The following is a 13023-nucleotide window of genomic DNA, read 5'->3' as shown; positions in this document are numbered from 1 at the left end:
TTGCAGTTACAGGCATTTTGTAAGACTTTCAGAAGACACTGAACGTACGTTTCGGCGAAATATTTGATACACTTAGTATCAGACCGAGGGGACCATAAACGAATGAATGGTCGTTTCTCATTTACACTCTTTGTAATTGATCGAAATGTCCACTTTAACTGTTTTACACTGTTCAGTAGACATATTGTCTGGACATTATTTATTCTTCGCATAGACTAACACGGAAGTTTTAAATAAGCGTATTGCTTACATTAAACTATTAATTTCGTTTGACTATGCTTCTAATGGAGCCCAGCATTGTTTTGTATCAATAATGTTTACATTTGTAAACCGATGCTTGTCATTGCCAGTATGGGCAGCATCGACGTTTTTGTTGCCAATGAAATCCATCGTTGTTCCTGTCGTTATGTCTATATAGCATGGCGTTTCATCCATGTTGGGGATATGAGCAGCATCGTAACCCAACGTATTTTACGGCGCAAAGATGATCCTGCATGATTGTCTTGATAGCAGCATGATCTCGGTTGCTGACCCTGATGTGTGACACGTCTGCTTTTAATGTTGTGGCGTTGGCAGAAATTGTAGATCCACTTGTCACTAAAACTAGTCGAACTGGTACCAAGTTCAAGTTGACGTTCAACTCGGAGAGCTTGTTCCCAAATTCTCTTAAAGTTTACGATCATTCTCTCCTTCTCTGTTCCTTGAACCACGCATACAGACATTGTTCCAGTTCAGGGAGTGCTCATCTGCGCCCTGCGCCAAGAAATCCCATTGACGACTGTGCCGACTCCACAAATTTTGACTCGTTTTTAGACCATTCTCTAAGCTGTTTCCTATCAATTCCCAGACTCCTTGAGGTAGGATTATCCCCCATACTCAAACTTTACCTTCTTCACAACATCAAGTTGTTCTTTGATAGTGTAAGACCTCCGCTTGAACATACTGACTAAAGAGATGAGATAACAGACAAAATACGAGACAGTTTTTCATCGTCACTAGTAACGCCAGTGAATATGTATAACGCTTGTATTTCAAGACCACCTTGGGGTAAATCTGAACGTTTAAAGTCCTTATTTGTATTATCACCTGTATAGTCAGATCGCCACCTCTCTTCAGAAAGTAGTTACACACTTGGCTCTGTGCTTTTGGAACATGTCCAACTATGAGATGACCACGTTTCACGGCTACAGCGTAACGATCTGCATAATTTAGATCATCACGTTCAGTATTCAAAATTTCATCCTCTTCAGGTTCTATAAACGTGAAAACCACGAAAAACACTTTCAACAGCGTAAACAGATATGTTCTTTATGTCAAATATAGGAAGAAATAACATGGACTATTTGTATTGTAGAAAGGGGAGGGTACTCTCATCCGTTTTAATCCTTGTAAGAAATCTCATGAAACTCAACATTTTCAGGTAAAGCCGAGTTTTTACTTGGGCAGTTGTGTAAAATCATGTAATCAACACTTTTGATACATATTTTGACGATTGCCTTCTAAAAGGTAATTAATAGATTTAAAAAAATACAAAACGCCTATGCGTTTCTTTTTTTGGGGGGGATAGTATATTATGGGATATGGAATAACCAGTGAAGTTATTCTTAATAAAGACTTTCACGATAGAGCAAGATCTGAAGAACCTGATTTGAGGCGTAATTTTCTATAAATCCCCAGTGATTACACGTTTCAACCTCCCGAATGTGCTATGATGTATTCATTTTGAAAGATTTATGAACATCAAGGTAGAAAACTAGAATCAGCTTCAAACTGATAGAATTATTTTTCTTTTCTATGTATTGCATCAATAGAGGTAGTTTTTGTTGTTGTCTTCTTTTTGGTTTTGTGTTGTTTTTTGTATTTTTGGTATTTGCTTTGTTGGGATTTGGTTGTAGGTTTTTTGTTTTGTTGGTTTGCTTATATGTCTTAGTTTTGTTGGGTTTTTTTCTAATACATATAGATTTCTCCATTGGTATTGTATTTGAAAGCTCCATTGTAAACATGTGGCACACACGGCGCTTACTGGGGGCCCGGTCGACTAACGCTTAGTCTCTGAATATATGTATTTGATAGGGGGAAATCTAGACTTGATTCATTTAGGGCTTTAGCAATGCAGAGAGGGCGAGGCAGTAGGGAAAATAATATGGTTTATGGTTATTATTATATGGAAAATAATTATTGGTTTTGGGACTGTGAGACAGACTAGAGGCCGGGCGATTACAACTTGAACATTTGCTTAACCGGCGCTTATTGCAGGCCGGCGCTGATTAGAGGAAATGCAGTACTAATTATAAAAACCTAACACCACCAGCTGGCCAGTTACGGGAATGTCTGTTGTACAGTGCTGTACAGATGACCAGATCCGTGAATGTCTGTTGTACAGCTGGGCAGCTCCTGGATTGTCTGTTGTACAGCTGGCCAGCTCCTGGAATGTCTGTTGTACAGCTGGGCAGCTCCAAGAATGTCTGTTGTACAGTGTTGTACAGCTGGCAAGCAGATCCTGGAATGTCTGTTGTACAGCTGGCCAGATCCTGGAATGTCTGTTGTACAGAGGTGTACATATAAATCTGGCTGTATAACGTTTTCAACAAACCTGTTTGTACTCAGTGTGCTAAATAGTTTCCAAATTTTGCTTGCCAGTCAGGCTAGTTATGCCTGAAAGTTAATTCACAAAATAACTTACTAGGCCAAAATTTGAATGTAGAAACTAATCAACAGATTACAAAAAGTAAAATACCATCATTTATCAGGCCATAATCTTGCATGATTTAAAAGTGTATTATAACTTAAGAAGTCGGAGAGCGTGATATTTTTAAAAATGACCCCATGAAAATTCACTAGTCAGTCGGGCCAGTGACTGTGGAGATTTCACACTGCTTGTACTCCTCACATCTCCCCATGCGCATAGGAAAATGACATTGGTGGCCTTTATGGACTTATCCACACAATATGGACATCTCTGTCAAATGGTAACTGTGCAAAAGCTCTAAAGAAAACATGTACATGTTATTTACTGTAAATTCTTTTCAGTTTCTGATGTACGTTATCATTCTGATTGCTACATATTTCTTCTCTTAAGGTGTTGTATTAACATATAACTGATCACATCTTGTGTTGCCTCATTACCTGTAATAAGTTGCCTAAATAAAAGTTTTTGTGTGTCTATAACATATTCTCTCAAACCTCAATGGCGTCTTTGTATATTATAGATCGTTTCTTGTATATTGAAAATTACCTGTAATAACTTACCTAAATGAAAGTTTTTGTGTGTCTATAACATATTCTCTCAAACCTCATTGTATATTATCGATCGTTTCTTGTATATCGAACACACTGTTTAAGTCCCGTGGCAACCACACATATTGCAAGACTGTGTGCACATGCCCAACTCTAGGCTTGTGCTAGAAATAACATACTGAGCAACTATGACACAATTTTATCATGGATACCTCGGTCAGTATACAGACTCCAAGCCAAACAGCCCTTGTTTTATCCATCGACCATTCAGTTGGAAGAGTAACAAGCTCTCAACCAACTATGCTTGTTGAAAGACAACAAAATGAATTCTGCAGATTTCAGTTTTTGTTTATCACTTCATCCAACAGTATATGCAAATAAGTGAAAGCCACAAAACCCTTTCCACATCCATAAGAAATCTCTCCTAGAAGCAGAGTCAATGGTACCATTGTGACTATATCATGAGCAGATATTTGTTTTATTACTGCCACACTGCCACAGTGAGTGAGTGAGTTTAGTTTTATGCCGCACTTAGCAATAATATAGCTATATGAGGGCGGTCTGTAAATAATCGAGCCTGGACCAGACAATCCAGTGATCAACAGCATGAGAATCGGTCTACACAAATGGGATACAATGCCATGTGTCAACCATGTCAGCAGCCTGACTGACCCGTTGGTCACCTCTTTCGACAAGCATGGGGTACTGAAGGTCAATTCTAACCCGGATCTTCACGGGTCTCCACACTACCACTGCAAAATTATCATTTTTAAACCATACACAATCAAGTCAAATACTGACATCATAGTACAGCATCACAACCAAAATCATGACAGAGAGAGGTAAGTTTTACGCCACTTTTAGTAATATTCCAACAATATCACTGCGGGGAACACCAGTATCGAATCGAACCTGGGCCTTCGGTGTGATGAGCCGTCGCTTTAACCACTTGGCTACCCACCGCCCAAACACAATCATGAATCAATATACAATAACTGCAGCTACTTATTGTGCTACTGATGCACTATGAACAACACAAGTGTTTCTGTACAAGTTTATTGAAGGATCAGAAGATGCTGTTGGTGACGACAGCCTGACTGGCCAGCTCCTGGAATGTCTGTTGTACAGTGTTGTACAGCCGGCTGTAGGACGACACCTCACTCACCCGCTGCCGCTTACAAGCGGGCTCTGATGTGTCCGTGTGACTATCCTGCCCCGGAACCAGGGAGAAATCTGTGAAGAAAGGATAAAAAGATTTAAATGTTCATTTACACAGCAAACCTTAGAGATGTTACTCAATATGTTTATCAACCAGACTGGCAAATAGCAGAACAAGAGTCATCACAAATCCTCCCAATTTTCAGAAATTCAGAGTTCAGCTGCTTATACCTCTTATACATTCTGTTCGATAAAATTGAAAAACAAAATGCCTTTCAGTCTTTTTCAATATCCCAAATCATCAAAATCACCAGATTATCCCCAGACTGATCTGCATTGCAAAGTTTCATCCAGAAATGGTCAGTGCTTTTGGAATTCTGTACCAGTAACAGCACTACCCTCATTGTCAGTTGCAGTGTTCATTCCAGCATTTCTCAATAGTAAGCCCATGGCACACCAGACCCAAGTTGTGGGTTATTTAGAAAATAATGTGGGTCATGTCAAATTGCTGTGATTTTTAGCCATACACTACAAGTTACTAGTATGAGTACCATTCCTTTTTCAAACTTTCAATCCAGGTGAGGTCAACAAGAAACTATTTTCAACACATTAATAAAAGAGTTAACATCAAAAAGTATTTGAAAAATTTGAATAAATAATAAACGATAAATGAACCCAATCTCTATGTTCATTGACATCTCAACTGAACATTCCAATACTGATTGAACATTTTTGCTGTAGCCTAGCAAACACAAAGTCTGAGTTTTCAACCTGAAACTGAAAACAACTGGATATTTCAACAATGAACAGTGATCTTATAATTATGATCAGTCTGACAGTGACTTATACATTTATGCTATCGGATTATGTTTCAGGTTAATGCCATGTTTTCCAGTTATGGTTGCTAACGAATGTTTGAGCGTCCGAAATCCAATAACATGAGGATACCTGTTATGTTGGTTCGAAATCCTCAACCTTAACTTAACCATACCCTGTAAACACAGTGTTTATTTGGTGGGTAACGCACATATCTTACGATTTGATGTTCCTTTGAATAATAGGCATGAATGAGTGAGTGAGTGAGTTTAGTTTTACGCCACACTCAAGAATATTCCAGCTATATGGCGGCGGTCTGTGAAAAAGCGAGTCTGGACCAGACAATCCAGTGATCAACAGCATGAGCATCAATCTGCACAATTGGGAACAGATGACATGTGCCGACCAAATCAGCGAGCCTGACCACCCGATCCTATTAGTCGCCTCTTACAACAAGCATGGGTTACTGAAGATCAATATTCCAACCCGGACCTTCACGGGTGAATGATTGCACTGGCAGAGACGGAAACACATATTTTTTAAGAAAAAAACACATGTTCATTGCTTTTTTGTGAAAACTGTAGGATGTTGAGACTGATATCGTCGTATTACAGCCGCTGTGTCCCCCATGGCAACACAAGTGTGAAACCTTAACATGCAAACCCACTGGTTCACTAAACAAACTTGACCCATTGCATCCACATTTTAAGAAGAACCTTGTTTTTTCTTATTACACTGATTTGCTGGTTTTGCACAATCATTCTAAACACAGATTGAAAGTCATAAGGTAAGTTCAGAGGACTCAAAACACGTTTCGGCAAGAACAGGTGTATTGCTGGATTTCATATTTACATCTATGGATGCTCTGACATGAATCGCCTGTACCTGTACAGTGTGCCATGTTAAATACAGTGTACTCTGTCAATACCGGCATCAGTCGGGACCAAATAAAAATGCCGGTTTTGACAGAGTGCCGGTTTAGCTAGGTTCGCTTATGACGCCTGCGCACACGGAAGTTCGCTGTCGTACTGTCACTTTAGCATTAACAAGATGTTTGAATAAGAAACAATTAAGGCAGTGTCTGAATGCACATTCATGTTGTTTGAATCAAATAAAAATGTCTGAAATCTCTTATTAAATTTCAACTGATCATATATTATCGGCAGAATTAAAATTATAAACTATTTTTCGCAATGTTATTGAAAACAATGATTCTTGTTTATGCTTCGACAGCGGGTCTACAATAGCATTGTCAAAGAGCAAAGTAGCGATGTTTCAAACATCGAGGAAATCATTAAATAAATTGAAATCAACAATAACATTCATAAAAGTTGTCAAACGTACATATAAAATTACTATTTCCATACTTTTGTGCGATCATGCAATGTAAGTCAAGTCACTGTCAAGTTACATCTCGGCTTTCACCGCCTCCGTCTTGACGCCCGGACACGATGCTTAATGTGAAATATATGCATGAAGCATTTTTGTCATAGGCCATAACCTAGCACGATATGTCCAATACGTTCCATAATTTACGTATAGGTAGCGATGTCTTTCTTAATATGTTCAGAATAGCATTATTTTACCCAAAAACTTTCGTCTTAATCTAAAACTTTTCGTTTACGAGGACGGTATCCATTTCCATAATATGATTGGCTGCTTAGGTCACGTGTCTGATTTTGACCAATCACGACCCTTATAAGCAGAGTGTAGTGAAAAGCGTCGTTAGAAACCAATCTTTATCCAATAAAATAAACTTCTTACAAATGTGAAAATACTCTCGGCAAGAGTACAGTGATATTGTTGATGTTCAGAGCTTTTCGAGCGATACCGCCATCAAACGCGATTAAGCCTCTATGTAAGTGACACGTGCCACTCACTAATTAACAAGAAACTGATCAACACTTCCCGTTTCTGAATAATCTCGAGAGTCAATACCCTTAATCAACAAAATGTAAACACTTGCTTGTTTATACAGTCAAACTGCCCACTACATGTATTAATTACTCTGGGTAAGTGTTACGTACCACTCACTGATTAACAAGATACTGATTAACACTTCCCGTTTCTGAATAATCTCGGGAGTCACAGCGAATTGTGTTGTTACATCATTTGGACCTAATTGCATCAAAGGGTTACACCGTCTCTCATGTGCCGGTTTTTACAGATTCGTTTTCATAACAACGTGTTCGTTGGGACCGAAAAACAATGCCGATATCCTGAATAGACAGATGCCGATGTTTACAGAAGTTTCTAAATGATAATAACGTGCATTTCTGCCGGGACTGAAACTTTGTGCCGATGTAGACAGAGTGCCGGTGTTAAGAGAGGCCGGTATTGACAGAGTCCACTGTATTAGTGTGTGAATGACGCAAGGTCACGGCCTAGAACACTGCAGTTGTCCGTTCTGTTGTCATGAAAATCAACTAACAGAACCAAAACTATCCTTAATTATCAATTTGACCAATTTGTATAGCAATCTTCATAAAAAGATAAGCACTGATTTGGAATAGGTTAGAAACAGGCTCTCAGTATTTTCTGTATCTGGTAAATAGCTTCAGTTGTATGTTTAGTCATGCATCATCTGGACAACATGCCAACTTCTCCGTCCACCTTCTTAATTGTAATGAACTGTGAGATTTTGGTGACCATCTTTCACTGTGTCATGTGTCTATTTAACACTCCTCACTCCCACAATAAATGACCAGTCCCTATAACCACTATGAGGTATAGGCTATCTGACTGGTATTTAGAAGTTGCACATGTATCTTACCATTAGTTATTCACACACTAGAAAGGTGTGTTTAGTTTAGTTTTATGCCGCACTTACCAATATTACGGTTATATGGCGGCGGTCTGTAAATAATCGAGTCTGGACCAGATAATCCAGTGATCAACACCATGAGCATTGATCTACCTAATTGGGATATGGTGACATGTGTCAACCAGGTGTGTTTAGTTTAGTTTTATGCCGCACATACCAATATTCCAGCTATATGGCGCCGGTCTGTAAATAATCGAGTCTGGACCAGACAATCCAGTGATCAACACCATGAGCATTGATCTACCTAATTGGGATATGGTGACATGTGTCAACCAAGTCAGCAAGCCTAACCACCCGATCCCTTTTGTCGCCTTTTTTGAAGAACTGCTTGAATAGCAAACTTATAAGCATATCTGGTTCAATAACATCACATCCAGACTGGGAAGGCTCTTGACCTATGGAGCATAACTTCTAAACAGAAAGTCCCGCATCCCTAGAAAACAGTTATTAGGAGGTTAAATAATATCACTTCAAGTTTGGGAAAGAATATATCCAATGCGGAAATCTGTTGAGAGACATCATGAAGCACTTACCAGATCCCACTACTGAGTTTGTGGTTGTGAGATGGGAGAAACAGACTCGGCCGATCTGGGTGAGGAGTGAAGTGACATCATCACACAGTGGAGGGAACGCCTTGCAGATGTTAAACAGGCAGGGAACAGTCTCTTGGAAGAACAGAACCCTCATCTCGCTCTCCAGGACTGGGCAGAACAGAAAAAGTTGACATGCAATGTGATTAAGACACAACAAGAAGGAACACAAGAATACTGCACACACCACTATACTGTGGTTGTCGCATATTTTGCAGGAATGGCCATTCGGCACTAGGGCTGTAACGATTTGGTTCAATTCATAAAGTCAAATCTGACACCTTAGTTTCGATTTTCGACAACCGTTATCACTATTTCGATTCAATTTCTTATATACCTATTAAATTATTTCCACACAGCAAGAATGTAAATTTGACTCCAACCCAAACTGTTTTGAGAGCTGAAATGAGGCGAAACGTGCTTGGTTGATTATTTTCCAAAGAGAATTGTTTTTAGTAGACATCGCCAAGTTGACGATGGATTCACTCTTTAAAGACGACTCTGAGAGTTTAATAAAATCTTATGTTTAACCTGTTTGAAGAATCGAAACGAAAATGATTGAATCAAGGGTCCAATATCGAAAATTGAATCAAATCGATGTCTGGGTGAATTGTTGCAGCCCTATTCGGCACAGAAATGTATAGATCTTGCAGAAAATCACATTCTGTGTAAACTGCGTGCAGAATTTTGCATTTATCTGTCACGGAATTCATCAATTCTAAGCAGAGCTTCAACATGTCATTTGACAGCTTGTGTTAGATGTATGAATGGCTATATGCTGTAAATCATGAAATTAATGCAAGCATATTATTAATGCGAAAAATGCGTCTGTACTCTTCTCACATTATTATGATGACGCATTTCAGTCTGACCATGTCTACTTTTGAGAACTTTAAAAAGACAGAAAACGTAAATCTCTTGTCGCCTCCTGAATATAACAACAATTTAGACATCTCTCATAAAATTAATTGACAAATTAGCACTTATTCCATGACACTAATTGACATCCATTGAACTTATTCATCGGTAAATTATGCAACAATAGCAGAAGTGTTGACACTAAACATTACACAAATACAGGAAACTTCCTCGTTACTGGTATCTCAAGCCACATGTAATTATCGCTGGTTACAATCACTGGTCATTCAAGCACATCAGCCAGACCGGACATTTTCCAACCACGCAGGATCATTTCACAATATTTGCTCACCTTTGAAGTCTTTCAAGTCGGATTACGTTTATAAATGTTGTCATAAGACAAGTACTAGCAAGCAATCACGTGATCAAACATGACAGCGTAAACAAAACATCATCAGCTCATTTCCATTCATTGCTTAACAAGCTGAGCTGAGGTTATTTGGTAAATAACAAGTGTAAAAGAAAATGAACAACACCAAAGATTCAGGGTGTCACATTTTATCAACAGATTCCTCACCTCTCATTAATTTCATGACGCAATTAGACTAGGCCCTCGCACTCGCATTAAATTCATGACGCATTAATTTCATGATTTACAGTATATTTTTCAGTTCATAATGATTTACTGCTTCCATGTATGTCACCATGTTCACACAAGTGATCACCAGACTCACTTCAATAAGCTTATCTATAGTCCATTTGGCTCAAAAGCGGACCGATGAATTGCTATCTAACTCGAAAACTTATAACCATAAAATACTCAATGAAACACTGATCATAATGAAAACGTCAGACACCTGGCTGTCCCTTTCTCTGCACTCCTCCCTCGTAACAAATAGTGAACTGTGTCAATATTTTAATGATAGTTTGTTAAACAACTTTTTTAATTTTAGGACATAAATTTTGCAAACATATCACAGAGTTGGTCTGATGTTTTGATTATGATCAGCGTTTCATTGAGTATTATATGTTTATTAGTTTTTGAGTTAGATTGCAATTCATCGGTCCACTTTTGAGCCAAACGCACTATAGCCATGGAATAGATCATCTTAACAATGGAATCCACAAGTCAAAACAGGGCAAATACAAAAACTATGCTTAAACATTTCAGAATTGTGTTCATCACATGACAATAATAATGAAGGTCCCTTAACTAACTACTCCCATGTTCTCAGAATCCTCTTCTTATAAAGGGAGAATACTCCATGGAGCCGTTCATGCATGTCAAATGATCTCTAGAGTGTTTGATAATCATTCTAGAAGCTGGTGAGTCAATCATGAAGCATACGATGTTAAGGATAACAACTTCTTGTTCATTGCACAGAGCGAGGTTTCAGTGTAGATTCTTTTAGTTTGAAAATGGTGTAAGAATCTGCAACTAAACGTCGCTCCATGCAATAAACAAAAAGTTGTTATCCACAAAGTTGTATGCGTTATCAAATGCACTCAGACACTGAAACAGAAAACACCTCTGTTGTGTGGAGCTTCTAAGTGAATGGATGAGTTGAATTTTACTTTAAACAGTATTTCAGTTACATCAAGACATGCCAGGTGAGTGAGTATGGTTTTACGCCGCTTTTAGCAATATTCCAGCAATATCACGGCGGGGTACACCAGAAATGGGCTTCACACAATGTACCCAAGTGGGGAATCAAACCCAGGTGTTCGGCATGACGAGCCAATGCTTTAACCACAAGGCTACCCCACCGCCCTGGCATGCAAGGTGAATTCAAGAGATAAGCCTGAAGAGAGGTTTTAGTTGTTAACCATTTTGTTGAAACCCATGAGAACATGTATGGTGCTGACAACCTAGAAACATGACCAGGATTCCAAGCCCTGACCATACGTTCTTGGCACGCCCAAGGGATGCAACCCTGCATGGCGACCAGAAGTATGTTTCACAAAGGTTATCGTAGCACTACGACTGTCATAACTCCTACACTGCAACATAGACTTATGACAGTCGTAGTGGTACGATAGCATTGTGAAACTGTGCCCAGGGTCCTTATCCACAAAACTCCTATACTGTAACATAGACTTACGACAGCTACGATACCTTTGTGAAACGGGGCAAAGGCCCATTAAATCTACACTCAAACATGAAGCAAGTCTTCTACACCAAGATAAACACTGCAGCAGCTTTACCTGTGAGCATGGTGAACATGACGTTGATACCTAGTTTGGCCACACTCAGTGACTTGGGCAGTGAGTACTGGCAGCACAGGTGACTCAACAGCTTGATGGAGAACACCTGTACACATAGGGAAACATGGTCAAAAGAGTAAGTGAAGCAAGACCTCAGTTCTTTAAGGTTGTAGCAAGCTGAATTCCAGGTATAACATAGTAAGGCCAGACCAATTATATTTCTTGGTTTACGGATCTGCTGGTCATATTTTTTCAAGAAGTGTTTTTCAAGAAAAAAATAAACGTTTCCCCACACAAAAAATACAATCCAAATGTTTTTATTGGCCAAAATTGTAAACTTACCCAAACAAATTTTTAGATTGTTTTTTTTGCCTCATTTACACTTCATAAATTGTCAAAAGTAAAATACTTTTAGAGTTTAAAAGGAATATAACTTTTAAATTCCCTCCTGCCTTTAGGTTTTCTGAGGACAAAAATCTGTAAAACAATAAATAAAACTGGTCTGGCCTAACTTAGAAATAACAAAGCCTACACTAGACATACCACCTGGTTACAGTTTGACCAACATCCCAGCTGCTTCCGATGACCAGCAGTAATCAGGGATAAGGATTACATTTGGGGATAAGGAATGACTAAAACATAGCTTGTTATCCTAATAACTATGTAACAAACGTGTCCTTCCAAACTTAACATGGTGCCAAAATACAATGTCAATATACTCAACTTGTCTGATGTTATTATACTATCTACAGCAATCTTTCAGCAAGGAACCTCAGGAATGGACTGACTGACCTGTTGTTCTGCACTTGATGCCATGTGACGGACAGATTTTTCTCTGCATATTGATATGAATGACCTGTTTATTTTTTGAATGTGTTGACACAGGACTGACCTGTTTGTTTGACCACGTGGACACATGACTGACCTGTTTTTCCGTCTGTGGCTGACCAAGCAGCTCTGGAATGAAGTCGAGACAGATGTGCATGGAGGGAACTCCTGCTACAAGCAGCGGGATCAGCTGACTTGGATAGCCCTGAAAATACATTTGACACATTTCCGTAATAATACTGTGGAGTGTGTTGTAAAACATGTGCACACTCTATCAACAAAAGTTGCAGACTGATAAAGAGGCAGGAATACTTCTGCATGTTCACTGAATCATTACTGTACAATGCGGGTGGCGGGGTAGTCTAGTGGTTAAAGTGTCCGATCGTCACGCCGAAGACCCAGGTTCGATTCCCCACATGGGTACAAAGTGTGAAGCCCATTTATGGTGTCCCCCCGCCATGATATTGCTTGAATATTACTTAAAGCGGCGTAAAAGCTTACTCATTC

The 13023-nt window shown here is 39.0% G+C and overlaps 1 protein-coding gene across 1 annotated transcript in view; it reads right to left on the bottom strand.

The window, feature by feature from the left end:
* Nucleotides 1-4279: 4279 nt before the first annotated feature.
* The window catches only part of LOC124282210 (integrator complex subunit 2-like), a 47254-nt gene continuing 38510 nt past the window's right edge, over nt 4280-13023 (bottom strand). The window contains 4 exon segments of the mRNA XM_046718169.1: nt 4280-4470; nt 8569-8736; nt 11689-11794; nt 12614-12721. Of these exon segments, the coding sequence (XP_046574125.1) occupies nt 4304-4470; nt 8569-8736; nt 11689-11794; nt 12614-12721 (549 nt within the window). The 3' untranslated portion in view covers nt 4280-4303.

Source organism: Haliotis rubra, unplaced genomic scaffold (genome assembly GCF_003918875.1).
Source record: "Haliotis rubra isolate DU_JTF1 unplaced genomic scaffold, ASM391887v1 Scf296, whole genome shotgun sequence".
NCBI lineage: Eukaryota > Metazoa > Mollusca > Gastropoda > Lepetellida > Haliotidae > Haliotis > Haliotis rubra.
The sequence above is the reverse complement of the archived record's forward strand: the minus strand, read 5'-3'. Positions and strand labels throughout refer to the sequence as shown.